The sequence below is a fragment of the Prinia subflava genome, chromosome 2 (genome assembly GCF_021018805.1).
Source record: "Prinia subflava isolate CZ2003 ecotype Zambia chromosome 2, Cam_Psub_1.2, whole genome shotgun sequence".
Lineage (NCBI taxonomy): Eukaryota > Metazoa > Chordata > Aves > Passeriformes > Cisticolidae > Prinia > Prinia subflava.
Window position 1 is genome coordinate 16,466,589 of NC_086248.1, and position 18,624 is coordinate 16,485,212.

An 18,624-nucleotide genomic window follows, 5' to 3' on the forward strand; every position below is an offset into this window, starting at 1 on the left:
AACTCACTGCTATGATGTGGTTCAGCTCTGGCAACTGAATGATCCTGGGCACTATTTACTAGAACATACATGTGCTATAAGTTTGCCACTTAAGAATTCAACTTAAATTTTCTAATTTTATACAGATGACTGTAACTCCACTTTATTTCTGCAGTGCTTGATTCTCTGACGAGACAGACTTGTTGTGCAGAAACTGGTCACACAGCTAAAAGGCACAGGTTAGAAAATCCTTCCACGGCAAGGGAAGCTGAACCTGGTAGAGAAACAGAGGGACTGCCCAGAAGCTAAAGGTCATTAAACTACACGGTTTTTGCACATGACTGAGAAATAATCCCACTCTCCAAGAGAAAACTGAAATACCAAACATCCATTAATTGGAAGCAACACAGTGTGGGAATAGCAGAAGCAAACAGAAAGATCCCTTTGTTAACAATACCTGCTTCTAGAAGAGGTCAAAACCTCTTGTGGCTTTTAGACACTATTTTCTGCCAAATTAATTAAATAAAAAAATCTAACTTCCTCTTACTCTTATGGAGAAAAATCATTATGCTCCATGAAAATGAAAGAAGAAATGAGTTAGTAGCAGCTATTATATGGCCTTTTCTGAAGTAGTCAGGTAGAAATATGCACATAGATGCATATACTTTATGCACACCATTTTTTAAAGAAATTGTGCCTGTGATTTTTTTATAGGTATAGACAAATTGCTTCCTAACAAGTGCGAAATCAACTGTGGGAACTAAAGAAAACTCTACATTCTCAGTTGCAGTTTAGGTAAAATGTAAAGTACTTGTGGAGATGGAGTCAAGAACATGAGAACTCATTACCACTGTCATAGAGTTAAATATGCTCAGTTATTCAGGAGACTGGGCTTTGCTCTGAAGTTTGTCTTCCACACCAACCTGAAGGGAGTGCAAGCTGCTTGCAGCCACCTGCACCAGACCTGAACCCATGGTGCAAGAGCATAAACACACCTCAGAGTGATCCTTGGGCAGCACATTCACCTGCCTAGAGCATCCATCCATGGACTACAACAGGAGCTGGTTCAAGGATGCAGCTCTGCACCAAATTATTTCTAGAGATATCCAGATTCCTTCTTTTAACTAAGCTGGGAGATGCTGAGTCACAAACCACAATTATGTCCAGAATCGTGGCAGGAGGTCTTCAGGCTGTGCTTTCTCCAAAGGACTGAGAGGCAGAGAAGCACAGGGAAAACTCACTATGAAGAATCACAGGAAACACATTCATTTAAAATATCTATTGAAATTACAAATTAAACTCTCCAATATGATTCAAAGTACAAAACACCACATTAAAAGGCATTCAACAGCTCCTTTATACATCACAGTGTTAGTGGCACAAAATGCACTTACATTTCAAATACATCAACAGAACTATTTTTACACTGGTCAAATACATTATTTATACATACGCATGACTCCTTCATGCTTATCCCTATACAAGTTTAAAATACATCATAATAAAATGATGAAGAAAGGTTCAGTTATGTACCATGTACCTGTACCTAATGTTCCTGGAATTCTTATAAGATATACACGAATCAAAGCAATCATGAAGACCACAGGGCTCTAAACACAAACAGCATGCCTTACTTAGTACAAGTGCATTAGCAATTAAGGGCTGATGCAGGTTTTTTGATGTCCTTAGTATCACTGTCATCAACAACAGTAATTCACTTGTCTTCCTCAGGCTTTTAGATTCTGTACATGAAACGTACAAACTTTGGTTTTAAAAAAGCAAACCTGCACAAAGGTTTATTATGCATGCTGCACCTCACTGGAATGATAATGGTCTGCATTAAAAATATTTATTCCTATACAGTAAAAGGTCTACAGATGAAATGCACAGAACTTCATTCTAATCTTTCTGCCCATAACATTGTTTTTAAAAAAACGCTTTCATATTTTTCTGACCTATGGGATATTTTATCCTGTCAGCTCCATGAATGAGAGCTATTCACTAATTTTGATTGTTTTCTGCATGTTAGGAGCTCAGTTGTAAACTGAGAGTTTATCTACTCTGCTGTTTGGGATTTTGCCTAATTTATGCACCAGAGTATCTGAGGAAAAATCATGCTTCATAGTACGTGGGGGAAGGTATCCTAAATTCTTGACATGCTCAAGTCAGTAGTGGTAGGCTTGAGGATGAATGCCAACATGAATAAAACTGAAATATTAACATAAAACTACAGTAACCTTCTATATATAATTGTTCATCACAAACTTTTGAAGAGCCTCAAAAACCAATGAATTTGCCCTCACAGCCCTCCTGAGGTAAACACCAGTCCATTCACTTAAAAGATGATTAAATTGAGATAAAAGGCAGTAAGTGACTTGTCCAATGTCACAGGGAAAACCCAATGCTACCACCATTGAAGATGAAGTGGGCTGTACTCCTGATCTCCCTCGGGACTGGCTTCAGCCCAACTAAAGGCAAGCCCAGGGAGATGCACAGCCTGTGGAGCTGGGACTCCACACTCGACAGACATGACACGATGTGACACCCCAGAAGAACACGCAGATGATGTACTGTCACCAGCTCTATTAAATGGCATTTACCAACAGACCATTCACTCAAGAGCTGCACTTGATCCTTGTGGGTCCTCTCAAATCAGAATACTCTACGATTCTGTGTGAATATAAACGCCCTAAATAATAGCATAACCATAAAAAGGCAGCAGAAATCATGCCGTGATACTTATTTTTCTGGTGTAAATCCAGAAAGTCATAGCTGTTGTAACAGATTTTCATTTGAAAAGACGAAGAAACAAACGTTCCCTTTCCCATAGCAGGGGTTTTAAATGTCAGAGTTTAAAATTATGTATTTACAATTCAGTTTTGGGGTATTAAATGTCACAATATCAACATAAGCTGTAACATAAAAGCACCCTGAACTTAATACATCACCACCAAAAGTTGCTACTTTGGAACCAAATCAGCATTAAAAATAGTAACAGCAACAATAATATTAACAACAATAAAAACAAACAAAAAATCCCCGAGAATACAGACGGAATGACATTTAGCAAACCTGAAAAGAATGGGTAGGTATTTGGTAAATGTATGTAGGCAAGTAGTCTATTCCAACAGGCAGGATGTGAAACAAGCACGGTGTCAAAAAAATCACCAGTAGCAATTCAAGTATGTTGAGATCAGAGATATACTGACACAGCTTTCTGATTATATATAATGTTACCTGTGAGTATCAATTATAATTTTAAAATGTCTCTATTTGCAAAGAACTTATTTTTCTTTCTTTTTTCTTTTGAATCTGGAAATGCATTAATTCTGACTTTGATTATTAACTGGCGTCACAGCACTTTGGAAAAGTCAAATTTTGCTATATTTTAGCATAAATTCTCTAAGAAAGGCACAGAGAAAATAAATCTCCTCATATCAGGACACTCATTACTGTTCACAGGCCAGTGAATCTCTCCTGTTTACTATGTTCCTGTTTACTGTTCTCCCAGTAGGAGAACTGGTCATCAGTCACAGCCACAATACAGCAAAACTCCTCAGTGCCCCAGCCAGAAAATTAATAACCCAGGAAGTCTCTACATCCTATTGTCCAGGGATTTTTCTCCCGTTAAACAGAATTACAGGGCCAAGGAGGAAAGGCCATAGTTCAAGCTAACCTTCAGGAAGCTGTCCCTTGCAGAAGGGTTTCCACTAATTCTGGACCATGAAGCAGGGACTGAGGACAACTCAGGGCTTGGGATCCCTCTGGGAGATGGCCTGAGCCGATGCCAGAGAAGCACTTCCCTGCCTGCTGAATTCAGCAGTGCTTCACACTGCCCTGGGAACTGGCAAACAGGGATCAAATGCACTACCCACACTTCCCTACGGATGTTTTTGAGCAACTAAGCAATTTTTAATAACAAAGACAGCTAAAATACTCAAGATACTCAGACAACAAAAGATCTGAACTGTGCACTGCCATAAACAATCTGAAGATGTATCACGATTTGTTCAGATTTGCTGGAAACCAGCTATTCTTTTTATTCACATTACAGAGGCTGAACTCATTAAAATAAAGCCAAGTAAGTAAATTGCAGATAATCTCCAGCTCCCAGAGCTAAAATCTCTGGTTAGATACGGTTTGAAACTGGATAGCACTAAGCTTGGAACATAAGAGAGGAGAATAGTTTTTTAAAAGAAATTGGCCCTTTTCAAAACTGTGCCGTACAATATAACAGATAGACAGTGTAACCCAACCAAAAGCCAATAAAGAGTAATTTTTTATGGTTGAGCTATGAATACATATTCCCAGCCTGTGACAGCAGCCAGAAGCAGATGCATTTAAGGATCCTAAGACATTTTCAGTGTAAAGTTATCCTGTTTTCAAGATATTCATCCATCCCAGTACAGTGATGATAACAGAAATAAGTGATGAGGAAAAAATGCAGCAAAACTTAAGTTCACAAGCCATTCAAAAGAATGTTTTCCTTCTTATTACAGACATACACATTGTTTCAGGTGCTTCATATTTCATGCCGAGAAGTTATTAGTCAAATTCTTGTTGGCTTTAAAATCAGAGCAAAATGGTTTTCAAAAAAATATTTCTACAGAGAAATCTCAGTTATGAAGTATGTTGAATAGCACACTTTACTACCCTGAAAACACAGCACTGAATTCTGCAAAACGATCAAGTGATTAGTTTTCAAATAAAAACTTACCTTGTCACAGTATTGTTATTAACACAATACACCACATATCATACAATATTATCTCTGAAAATGGGCTAAGTTTAATGCTAAGTTTAATGGGCAGTTTAAATGCAAAGCACAACACTTCCACAAATATCCCAGCCATTTTCATAATAACTACAGGGATAACCATGATGTATTTTTGTATTTAAAAGGAAAGACTCATTGATAACCCAAGAGTCTGCTAAACAGTAAAGTTAGTCCTGTGTTTTTTAATAATTGTCCTAAAGACAGAAGCAAGCTATCCTGAATTTCCAAAATATTTCAATAGCACAGCTATTTACACATTTGGTTTAAATAGGATTATATATATCTATGTATCTATAAAAAGATTAAGATACCTGGATTAGAAGTTACATAGCCCTATAAGTGTAGTTGAACCCTAAACAAAAGCAAAAAATAACAATTCAGAGAAATACTAGTGGTCCAGGGATAACCAATACCATCAATGATTTTTTAAAAGAAACTTGATTAAATAGCAGGTTTGTGTTGCCACTCAATCTTACAGCTTCATCAATTTATTTTAAAATGTAGCTTTTAATCAAACAGATTTCTTGTAAGACTTTATAAAATTCGTGGAAGGCAGGAGGACCAACTTTGGCCCTCTGATCCTTCCCAAATTTCAAGAAAGGCATAGGATGGCCTATATGCACCTTACTAATTTTGTTACACTTGGGAAAAAATAGGTACTAAAAAGGACATTGTGATGGCTTTCACAAAAACAGATGTGTAGATGATGTCAACAAAGTTGACTATCTGATTTAGATGACAGGCAACTCAAACATATGCAGGAATAAGACACCAAATTCGGAAGCAAACAGATATGCAGAAGTTTGTAGGCTTTTTCAGCTTGGTTTGCTGATGTCATTCAGTACAGTTCCCAGTCCACCAGCAGGGCAGAACCGACCTTCTGTATTATTTTTAGCAGTATCACCTCTTAATTTCAGATAGCTACCCAGGTCTGTGGTCTCCCTTTAGCACCAAACTTGCCTTCTATTACCCTCCTTGTCTGTTGTTATCAAGTGGTCTGTACAACAGCAGTAACAACAGTTCCTGGAATCAAGACCGTGTCAACAAAAAGCAGAACGGGCAAGTAAGGCTACAGCAATGTAAGTGCAAGAGGGAAACAACAGCAACAGTAAAATCAAAATATGTTGTGATGAGTCCAATCTTCTCTCAGTCTAGGTAGGTAGAGGGTCATCATCTCCTTTATTACATTTGCACTTGCAGCACAGAACAAATGGTGTAGCAAGTAGAAGGAAAGGGGAGGCCACCAAAAGTAGAAGACCAAATCCTGCAAAAATGCCTACTACCTGTAAGAGAAAGGGATAACATTTTGTCAGAGATAGCATTGCCTAGATTCTGTGTCTGCTACATCATCTGTGTCCATCAAAAAGACCTCAGCAAATGCCACTGACCTTATCAGAGCCAGGACTCTTCCATGTGTATACTACAGTCAGCTCCTGTGTCCAGTAAATGTGAGTGAATGTGAAATTAGCGTGACCGTTCATATTTTATGGCTCCAGTCAGAACTGTGTTACAGAACTCTGTTTTATCACAGAAAATGATGCAGAAGTCTATTTGCCTTTTTGAGTTTTCTTGTATCTCAAACAACTAATGAAGCAAATCACTACTTTTTTTCTTGATCAAACCTAAATATTAAGATTGAAATCAAGGCTATAGGAAAGACTCTCAATTTCATATGCTCCCTTTTTTTCTGGAGAAAGCTTCAAGAAGAATTAGTCAAGCTGTTGATGGTGTTCAGAGAATCTGTGAAGAATCCCACAATGTCCCACCAGCAGGAACTCAAGCTTGGGAATTTCAATCACAGATTACTGACAGCATGGACTACAGGAGGACTTTGCATATGCAATGGCTTTTTGGAGTCAGACCTGGGCTCATCTGCTGCTTCAGGGGACAAGATCTAACTCTAAGTGAATCTTGTATTTATTGATCACCTCCCTCCCAGCATGAGCAGAGGACCATAGACTTCCCTACCTAGTCAGTGTGACAAAGTAGTAATTTCTACAGAACTTGAACTTGGAAAATTATTTTTAAAACAATCAAGTTGAGCTTCATTGCCTGAGCAAGTTTCCCATTTGCCATAGGCAACTAACTATAAGAGTGATGCTGCAACGATATGCCCACAAGTATTTGAGAGACTAATTTATATTTATTCACGAGAGTGTCTGTAAATAATTTTGAATAACGATGGCAAGAGTGGAATGCTAATGCAATAGCAAAACCTCACAGCAGAAGGCAAAATGTAATTAGAGTGCATCACTCATTAAGGATTCTTCTAGTCAGGGCTAGATATGCCACTTCAGTTAGCTGTCAAATATGCAATTAGCGATGGTATAGGTGGGACGGTGCGGGTAGCGCGGCAGTGACGCTGCTGCAGGCGGCTCTGCGGCGGCGGCAGCGCCGGGCAGCCGCGGGAGGTGGCGCTGTGCGACAGCGCTCCGGGCACGCACACACACACACAGACAGACAGACAGACACACACACACAGAGACACACACAGACAGACACACAGACAGACACACACACACACACACAGACAGACACACACACACACAGACACACACACAGACAGACACACACACAGACAGACACACACACACACACACAGACACACACACAGACACACACACAGACACACACACACACACAGACAGACACACACACACAGACAGACACACACACACACACACAGACAGACACACACAGACAGACACACACACAGACAGACACACACACAGACAGACACACACACAGACACACACACACACAGACAGACACACACACACAGACAGACACACACACACAGACAGACACACACACACAGACAGACACACACACACACAGACAGACACACACACACACAGACAGACACACACACACACAGACAGACACACACACACACACACACAGCCACCCTGCAGGACCCGCGCTGCCGCGCCCCACCACTGCGCTTCCTCGCAGCAGCAATTTCTTAATTTCTTTCTCAGCTTCCCAGGTGGGCACGTTTCATCTCTCTCTCTTTTTTTTTTTTTTTTTTTTGGTGCGGCTGACAATCTGATGCAACTTCTACTAATCTTTGCGTTTATTTCCCAGAAACCAAAGTTAAATTCTCATCTTTAAACAACATGAACTGCAAACTATTGCCATGCTGCTCTTTTCAGCCCAGGCTGAGTGCACTGGTCAGACAGAGCCAAGCTAGAAGCTGGCAATTTAGTGGACCAGACTGACTACTGGTAATTAATAGAAAACATCTATTTACACCTTCCTTTCAGCCTCAATATGCCATCAAAGGAATCACCAAATTTCAGATTTTTGTTTTGCTGTTTTTGGTTTTTTGTGGTTTTATGTGTGTGTGTTGTTTACTTTTAAGTAAAACTGCCTGCTGAGTATTATTTATTTACTTTTTCCTTGGTTCTTTTTCTTCTGAAGAAATTGCTGCTCTACTAGGCATCAATCCAAAACAAATATTTTTTTAAACCCACAAACAACAAACCAAAGACTCACCTCAATTTGCTTTGGATAAATCTAAGGAGAACCTTAACAACTTATGCAAAGTTAACATAAGGAAACAATTGGAGTGTTGATTTGGCTTCGGTTGGTTTAGCAGAATTATATCCTGACTAGTAGTAAATTATCACCTTCTTTCTCAACAATGACCAGATCATCAAACATTCCATATATTAAACACATTTGCACAAACTGCAGTGGCTTAGAACAGATTCCAAATATCACATTAATCACCTCATAGTACAGGTTTATCAAGTAAACTTAATGTACTCACACACTTTCTGAGATACCATTGGCTAACCCAAGCAAAATCCAGTCCACAGCTCAGACACCCAGTGGTATGGATGGAAAGAGAGGGGTGAGATCCTTCTTTTATTTCAGCTTAGCTGTTTATCCAGACTTGATGATTATTCTATAGACCTAGGGTTTATGCTCACATGGAAAGAAACCTGTACTTCAAGAAAAGAGCCTCATGTCAAGCTAAGGTAACTTTTTCCAGGCACAGGGGCTATTTAGGAAGAGATGACTCAGATATGCAGATGTCCCCATATCTCTGAAGTGACTGTGAAGGCGATAGATTGGACAAAGTCACACATTAGCATTTATACTGTGTGCAGCAAAGTGCTGCAGAGAGCTCTTTTATTACCAGCATTCTTGCTGAGTCTAGCAAGACTGAACCTAGACTACAAGAGGTATTCTCACATTCTCTGCAGCTGTCAATTTGAATCTTTGAAACTACTGATAAACCTTCAGGGTTGCTTTCTATCCAACCAACAGGAAGGAGTCAGAGTCCATAGCAAGATAATGTCTGTATTCAGGTTGATTCCTTTCCAGTTCTGGATCCAGAGCTAAAAATGCCTTGCAGGAAGAGCTTCCTTGTAAATAATACTGAGGTTGGCAACCTAATTCATCCTCCAAGTTCAGTGAGAACCTATCTGGACTGGCACTGAACTGGCTCTGCAAACATACCTTTTCTGGTTCTCAGTGGCATTTTGCCAAGGAGGATCTTCTCTAGGAGAGCTAATTGTTCCACTCCAAGCTACTGCCCTCTTTTTATCTCCTACAAAAATCAGTTACCATTTGGCACACAATTTTACCCTAACATGTTAAAATGAGGCACTATGACAGTAGTAGACCTGCAGAGACCTTCCAAAAATCTGAGCTTTACCTGTGTCCTGTGCCAGATAACAGATGCCCTGGAGTGTCCCAGCTTGTTTCGACACGGTCCTTTGTCGTAATGTATAAGGAGAAAATCATCCTGCAAGTATTAAATGAGAAGGCAGGCAATAAACAGAAGTTCTGCAAGTTACAAAACATTATACCCTGACAACTTAAAGCCAGGAATCACACAGGAAGATAAAAGCAAGCGGATATGGCCACGTCCAACCTTTCCAAAGTGCTTTGTTTACAGTTAGGTGTCTTCATAAACCGGTTTGTTGGGCGTGTGTTATAAGATACATAAGTTACAAGATATATAACAAATTCTTCTCCCAAAGGGTCTCAAGCTGCATATTTAAATGCCAGCATGAAGTTTAGCAAAAGAATCCAAGAAGATAAACTGACCACTGCATGTATTTTACACATACATAGAAAGAGCAAAGAAAAATCAGTACTTGTGCTACAGACTTCCCAAAGTTGCTTCCTTTATCTAGCTGAAGAACAGAAAGACAAAACAGATTTTTGAGATATTATGTCCCTATCAATCCTGTCAGCCTCTTACAAACCAGACAAGACAGCAGGCCTAGTTCTAAGGCAACACTGCTTTTTTATCTGTGAGAGCATGTGAGGAGTCTGTAACTTCAGGATTGTTAGTAAAGTATTCAAATGGGACAACCACGGGATTTGAATAGTTGGAGTAGCTTTCAGGAACGTAATTTCCTTTGCTATTGTTAACAATGTTATAAAGTACAAATGATGACATGGAAACAGATGTTGTGTATTGTATATACTCTGATCCGTGGACATGATAACAGGCTGATTTAAAAAAAATATAAACATATGACAGCAGCAGCTTATAGACCAACACATTCCTGCTGCTGGGAGAACATTGTATTCTTTCTTCTGTGTCAGATCTATTTCTAGTCCCACAGAATACAATGAATGGTGAACAAATTTGACTGCTAGTGACATACCACATCTAGTTTGTCAAACATCCTCAGACTGAGAGCATTGCTAGTCTCATACTGTACCGCCTTCGAGAAAGGCAACATTGAAAATCAGCACTGGAAAAAAAAAAGCAACACCCTTCCCCATGTTAGCTGCCATGTAAAGATTGTAAATAGATTATTGCAATAAAAATTTACTTTTTAATAATTATTTACTGACTCAGACCAAATGCTACATTCACACAGGTCAGACAAGTAAAACAGAGGATACAAATCCTATCAAATTCCCAGCACCAGCTCTGGTGAGTTGTGGCCAGAAGCTAGTGAGCTATTTATGTAACTGATTAAAGAGATAGCTGGATGGCAAGGCAATGAACTTCTAAGCTTCTGAGAGCCAGAGTGCATGGCATGTACTCACATCAAGAGATTCCAGACAGTACCAGCAAAAGGCATGTTTGCAATTCTTACACATCATTTGGGCACAGCCTTCATCTCGTTCAATGTAAACTTTACACTTTGGACAGCGTTTGATTGGAGCATCATCATCTTCCATTTTGAAAACAGAACTGTGGGAGAGAGTGAGAAATTAGTAAAAAGTGTGACCATGTCAGTTTAGAGATGAATGCTTAAGAATTGTGCTGTGAAGGCAAGCCTGCTTTTTTCCTTAAAAAAAGAGGAATTCCTAGAGATTCAGGAATTCAAGTGATTTTATTATTTGGATATTATGCGTGTACATTACTTTACAAACATATATCTACAAAAAGGTGTTTAATGACCACAGTGTCTACATAAAAGTTTGGATATTTTCTTCACCATGTAAAATACAGCTGTTTCTGCTATCTACTGATACTGATAGATATTAGTTTTCTCCTGTAATGTACCAGGTGAGCAGCAGGTAGCTCACACCTAAATATTTTGCACATCTAGATTATTTTTCTTTTCTCTCCCTTTTTCTCAGATCCAGAAACAATCCCTTAATTGCACAATAACCCCAGACCACATTCCTCTGGACTGGGGCACCAGGGATAGATTACTTGTCTGTGCCCTCCTTGAGGATCCTCCCTAGGAGTTTCCCTCCAAATCAAAACCAATGAGGTTTTGGTGCAAGTTGTTCTTTCAGTTAAACTTGGTCTCTGTTGACAGAGTCCTAACAAGTCACTCTTCATGAGTTAGGGTCAGCACTGACTGTTCTTGCACAAGTGTGCAAAACCACAGGTGTCCCCTCGTATAATGGGCACAACACAGAGGAATGTTGAAACAGTGGAACAACTTTTATTTCCCTTGTACAGATTTCTACTGTATTCAGGCTTAATGCTCACTAACAACCAAAATGTACCTTAAATGATGATTCCTGCCACTACTGCCAGTGTTTGATACAAGAATGACTGATGAAAGCAACAATTTGCTGGAAAACAGGACTCATGATTGGTTGATTAATTGCCAAATAGCAGGATAAAAGGACACACACTAATTACTAACACTAGGGGTAACTGTACTAGAAAAAATGGTTTGTATTCATAAAATGTATATGAAAATCCACACTCTGCTAACAGGCACATTATGCTTCAGAATAATGAAAAAACAATTTTTACTTTTACTCAGTGGAGCAAAAAAATTAAGTGTGGAAAAAAACCCTAGAAGCAACCAAAACACTAAGCAAAAATAGATGAAGTTTGTTACCTTGCCATGAAATTTTTGCCAAGCAACTTTCAGTTCTTGTTAAGCAGAAACAAAAGCATGTGCAAAAGTCAGTGTATTTGATCAGGAACTCATTATGACATCATCCTAGCTAGTCATCTGTTACAGCAAAGTTTGAAAGAAGACAAGGTATGACTAAGTAAGTCCAAAGTTGGGCAGGGCTTTAATGATGCCTTGGAGGGCAACACAATCTTTGAAAAAGCCTTGACATGAAGTGGAACACATACACAATGGCCTTTCTTATTCAGTGGCTGCAGTTTGCCACCAGAGACCACTTGAAACAGAACTTAAGATCATAGGCCAAGTGTGAGGCAGAGGGGATGATTGACAGGGTATCCTAAAAATCACTGTCTGGCATGATGTTACCAACTCTCACATTGTCCAGAAGAGCAGCAGTAACAAGATCATCTCTCAAGGGAAGCTGATGAGCTGCCTGGATGGCATATTTTTCCCACTGGGGCAAAAGGCCAAAGGCTCAAGCAGCTCCTCTGTGCTTTGCTGGGAATGCTGGCAAAGAGTGAGGCAGCCAAGAGCTGTTCAGTTTTAGAATACAGCAGTAAAAGAAAAGGAATGACTAAGTGAAGGAAACAGCTTTAGAACAAAACATCAGGAAAATGCCTCTTTGAGTATTTAGCTTCTAAACACTTAATCTTTTGCAATATCTTACCTTGTTTCTCCTGGAAGAAAAGAGATTGGCATGTTCTCTTGACAGCCTTGACCCGGATGCCAATTAGATTTGCAAGCAGAGCAGAACTCAATGTCACACACTTTGCACTGGACCAGCTGAGGGTCCTGTGGGCTTGATTCCTGGAGCTGGCAAACTGCCTGGCAAGTAGAGGATGGACACCAAGTCCGGCATGGATCCAAAAGCACTTCTGCAAAGGGACAGAAAAGAACCAAATTCAAAGGCGGGTACAAGATCAGCCTTCCATAACAATGCATTTCAGCTGAGGTTGTCTGGCAGGGCATTTGAAGACACAAACTTTAAAAAAGAGCTTTTTAATTTATGCGACCCACATTAACATAAATCTGGCCTGCTTTGCAAACAGGCAGCAAACCAAAGTGAGTTTCACGAGTCTCAATTAATTGCCCACTTTCATTCACTGAACTAAATTTGTTCTGAGAAGATGTATTTTTTTCAGTTGTGCTTGAAGTTAAATACAGTGTATACTATGCAGTAAAACCCACCAGAAAATGTTTTTACAATGCCTTGCCCACTAAGAACTTATTTCAAGTTGACTTCTACTCTAACGTAACCACATGATTAACAACAGCATAAAATACAGTTTCAGCCCTTTCTTGGAGGCTCCTTATGGCTACGTCACTTCATGTTTCAAAGCCCATTGAATCACAAATGACTGCAGTGGTTTCTAGGCTGGGTCCTGCCCTTAGCAAAACTTTAAGTTCTCTATGGCCACACCATTCCACATCTCCATAGGCACACAGTCAGCTTATATTCTTAATGTGTTTGTATCATTACACACAGAACTGCCCATTAATTCTGCACCAAATGCTGATCAAGGGGATAATCTTGGCTCTGTGAAAGATGTCCGTATTCCTCTCTGGCCCCTACAATACTAGTAGTCAAGTTAAACAGCAAATCTCAAAATAGAAGTCACTCCCTCCCTTAGTTATTTAAAAACATAGCAATTTTCTTTCCTTAGTTTATTCCCAGAATGCTGCAGTTCTGGGAATCATGCAGGCAAGAAGAGAAGCAATTATTTTTTAGGTTTTGGGGTTTTCCTTTCTGATGACCAAGCAAATAACGCACAATGCTACAGCAAGAACATGCAGAGACTGATTTATAGGATTGCTCTGGAACAAACCCATTCTCACAGTCTTCAGTGGGTAGTGTTATATGTGTTACCTCTTTCAAACTGTAGCTTCTTATACCTTTGCATGATTTCTGATGCAACCATGCACTCAATCTGTTGAAACAAGGAAAAGAAGAAAAAATTCCAGTTAGGAACAGTAATAATCTAAGTAATTTTAAACAGAGACAGATTATTTAACCTCTGAAGAATTAATAAAAACATACGTTGTCAAAAATGGAAGCTGTAACATGAAAAACAAGACACATTTTAACATCCTGTAAGGAAAACACTCTCTTTGCAGGAAGAGTGTACCTCATTTTCTTGCAGATGACCCCGCTTTGGGCAGGCAGCATCAGGGCAGCTGATTGCTGTTTCTAGACCTTCTTTGATCAGAAGTTCCACATACTGTTTTAGGCACTGAAAGAGAGCCAAATAATGAGTTAACGATTCTGCCAAGGATAAATCACTCAGTATTTTAACAGCTTTCATCTGAAAATCTGTATAACCCAAACTTCGAAAAAACAGCTACTATTGTGTCTCTTTTACAGCCATGAGCCACATTCAGAGCTTTTGCCACAGTTACATCCCTAAGAAGAAAACAGCAAACTTATTTCCCCATCAAATCATAGAATCATCTAGGTTGAAAAAACCTCTAAGATCACTTAAACCAAAATTAACCAAATAGCTCTTCATCAATTTAAAATATGCAGCAAATTAAAAAATAACAATGGAGGAAAGTACAAATCAAAGAAGAAGCAGAGGGACAAAAAATAACAAAACACCTCCATGATACAATTAGCTTAACCACACTCTAAAGATCTTTGTGTGACTGGAAGTCACAACATAGCTTAGTAAGCAGTAATTCTCCATAGGCAGACATAGCAAGCATACTAGAACACAAAGGGAGTTGTGTATCTTGCCATCTATTCTTGGAAAATAACTATCTGAGTTTCATGATTAAAGAAGTAACTTTTCCATAAAAAGAAAAAATGTGAGAATTAGGACTCTCCGAATAACTATAGTTTCCATGGGGACCATATAATAAATATTGGTAATACTAATACTTTTCTCCCCTAGCAACCACAGCATTTTGCCCAACTTAAAACTGCACATGTAGCCTCTAACACAACAGTGCACAGCACGACTATTAACAAAACAGAGAAGAAAAGTGGATATTTTTGACCAAGGGCAAATTAAGATTAAACCTTGTTATTCTTGATGAGCAACAACTCTCCTCCACCTCCACCCTTCCTACATCAAGTTGAGAGCAAATGCGTAATTGTCTGTTGGGAAGACAAGGGAGTGATGAAGAGACCCTGCTCTCTGCTGCTACCATGCAGCTCCCACCAGGCCAACACGACACAGAAAGAGCAGATGAGGGTCTGCTTCCCAGTGGATGAGGCACCCTGTGATGTTCTCACCCTGCCCGTGTGCTCAGCTGGCATAAGCAAACTGGAGACAACTACAGAACAAGGTGCCTAACTCTGTATTTGCAGATGTGTGGATAAAGAGTGAGGCTAGACCAACAGCAGAGTGAAATGAAGATATGAAACCAGCTCAGCATACAGCTGTGTGGGAGGCAGAAGGACTGTACACTCTGCAGCAAACTGGCAAAACAAGGATTTCAGTTACCATTTCCAGACATTTACAAAAGGTATGCAGCTGCTGACTCACCACCAGCCTGGGAAGGCAAAGGGTGCATTGACTGTGCCAAGGCTGTTGTGCCTAACTTCGGGTCAGAGCAAAAAACTGCTTCTCCCAAACTGCTTCTTCCTTCACCCTGTGAAATCAAATAGCCCATCAACAAGCACCTTCCAGCCTAACCCCCACTCATGTGGCTTGTAGCTGCTACAGTTCAGATTTCAAACCTCTTCTCTTTCTCTTCTGCCTCTCGCTTCAGCTCCTTCCAGACACCTCTATTAACAAATTATTCTAGATTTTACCTCTTATAGCTTGATTGCAGCAAAGACTGTACTTCTTGCCCACACAGTCTCTGCTGTTCTGGTCCACAGCATTTCTGGTGGCAACTTGCCACCACCTTGATTGCACAACAAATCATTTCTGTTAGAGCTCCATTTCTCTGTGCCTCCCAAGCATTAGAGAAAGTAGATCAATTTATGGAAAAAAAAAACAACTAACAAACAAAACTGAGATGAGATAATTGATATTTATAAATATTTTTTAACTGCAAAGAAATTCATGTGTGACAGACTACAATTAGTCTCTGTCTTCCTCAGCAGGGATTTAATGAGGACAACTGTTCATTTAGTAGATGTTTGACTTGCAGAAGGTTTCCAAGCCTTCACCTGGAGCTCTGCATGGCAGGTGGTGGAACACTTCACGAGAACCTGTATCACTAACCTCGACAGGCTGAGCTCTGCAAGACCCAGACCCTAGGCTGTGTGCCTTGGCAAGCTGTGATTTCAGCTGTAGTGAGGTATTACTGCTACTATAATGACACTGCTAGCTCTTCCCTTTCCTCTCCATTTGCAGACGCCAAAGGAGGATTAAAATGAAAATGCATACATTTTTAATGCCAGCACTTAGCACTTATAGAAAGTACTTTTCAAGCTGAATGAGCTTTGCTATCATTAATCATTAATGTGGCTAATTCTCGTCCTCAACCTGTTTAGGACTATTGCCAAAGCCTATTCAATTTGCTTCCCTTTCCTCTCATTTTCCAAGAAATGACACAGTTCATCCCTGTCACTAGCAGTGTCCATGGCCTTTCCCTTCCCCTGATGGGGCATTGGCCGCTGCCTTCTCAAAATCAGCACAGTCAAGTGCACTCCTCATGCTTCACCTTCCGAGAAATGCCTCAAGGCTACTAAATATTGCTGGAAAATAGGCAGAGGATAAAACACACTATCCGCTCAAGACTCCTGAGACTTCTTGGGTGGAGAAAGAGGAACCCAAAGCGGTTGCAAGAGAATTTGATGCACAGGGTACCTGTGGCTTCGCTTGAGAGCAGACACAAGACACGCAACTCGTGTAAGACTGGCTACAGTAGCGGAAATGCGGCAGCACACAACCAACACAACAAAGCAGTGTTAGGTTTTCAATCATATACTATGAAAAATTCATTGTAAAACAATTACAAAAAGATGGGAAACTTTTGTGAGTTTTCTATGCAATTTGATCCAATGCTGGAAGAAAGTATCTTCATAGTCCTTCCATTAAGGCAATAAAGTACTCTATAGCATGAACAAAAAACGTGGGAGTGTAGGCCACCCCAAAGAACATTCAAAATGAAGTGCACTGCATAACTTTTCTCAGAGAAAACAGGAGCTGAAATTAGATACCTAAGGCCTGAGACTGGAGTAAGGTCACAAGAGTACACTGACCCATATAAAACTAATATGCTAAGGAACATCTTTATTATTCCTCTAATGGATGCAGGTCAAAAGAGACCAGTTAGCTCCCCTGAGCACTACTCCTGTATTGCTCACTGTGCATGCATACTCCTTGTGGATCCCTGTTCTGTCCTCTTTCCATCACTGTTGTCCTTTCTGACGTATGCATAACTTTTTCTGTCACCTGCTAATCCATGAATCCTATGGGCATTTGCTGTCCCCATGACAAAGGGCAGAGAACATCCATTTTGAGGAGTTTTGGCCCAAATCCATTCCCTCACAAAGATCAACTGAGAGCCCAATTCAGCAGCAGTTTTACTATAAGCCTGTATAAATTTGGAACACTTTTTCTTCTGTTGCCTCAGAGACAGATGACTAATAAAGGGATGACTTCCTTTCTGAAGCTGCCAAGCACAGTGTAGTATTTAAAGCTCAGCAAGATGTGTCGTACTTCTAACCTCAATACATCAAGGATTGTGCCACACAGGGAGGTATGTACAGCAACCACTGATGAGCCATGGCTTTAGAGCTGCATATCTTTTTGTTTAATGTTATAAAGATCAACATACCTTATATAGGAATCAAAATGCTAATTTTTTGCCTAATTTCAGAACCATAACACATAATCTTGCTCTGCTGCATTTAGCTCTAACAAACCTGCACAGGACACAGAAAAATCTTTGGCTTGTCCTTTTCTTTTAAAACAGTTCCAAGAATAATCATGCTTACTTCTGATGTTGGTGCTTTGATTTATTTCTCCTGACATCAAATTCCAAATAAACCCCACCATAATTCCAAAAAAGGAATCTTGACTTTCATTGTTTACATGGGGGGTAACACTTATCTACCATCTACTCTGACAAATAAAATGTGTGCACTTGGTGCCTGAGGTCATTTTATAATACAAAATGCATGTAATTAAAAACACTTGGAGATGGTCTGGGAAAGTCATAAATAATTTATTTTTAAGAACATGCTATTGCTACTATTGCAGCCAACAAGGAATGATTTTTCAAGATGCAACCTTTTGAGTTAGGCAGACAAAAAGATCATCCTGCATTATTTTCTTAACAGCTCCTAAGTGGACTTTGTTAAAATGTAGACTTCTGACTACACTAATGCTGCAGATGCAAGTGCCAAATCACATGGGAAATTTTTAAATAAGTCCATGGATTTGGAAAGGCCAAAAACACATGAGAAGAGCCACGCACATCATCACTACATCACTTGATTTATTTCTTAGAACTTCAAATGTATTTTAGTGCTGGCACTAGGCCACAGCTATCACCAAATGAAGTGTGTGCTACATGCAGAATCATCACATGCTGGTATTGGAAAACAATTTTTAAAAACAAAAACACATGCACCAATAAAATTGAAAGGGGAGGAAAACAAAA

At 39.7% G+C, this 18,624-nt stretch overlaps 1 protein-coding gene across 1 annotated transcript in view; it reads right to left on the minus strand.

Moving 5' to 3' along the window:
• Positions 1–1,243: 1,243 nt before the first annotated feature.
• The window catches only part of RNF144A (ring finger protein 144A), a 62,510-nt gene continuing 45,129 nt past the window's right edge, over positions 1,244–18,624 (minus strand). The window contains exons 4-9 of the mRNA XM_063425265.1: positions 14,187–14,291; positions 13,928–13,988; positions 12,728–12,935; positions 10,781–10,928; positions 9,426–9,515; positions 1,244–6,039 (exon numbers count right to left, since the gene is read on the minus strand). Of these exons, the coding sequence (XP_063281335.1) occupies positions 5,908–6,039; positions 9,426–9,515; positions 10,781–10,928; positions 12,728–12,935; positions 13,928–13,988; positions 14,187–14,291 (744 nt within the window). The 3' untranslated portion in view covers positions 1,244–5,907. The remainder of the gene's footprint in view (positions 6,040–9,425; positions 9,516–10,780; positions 10,929–12,727; positions 12,936–13,927; positions 13,989–14,186; positions 14,292–18,624) is intronic.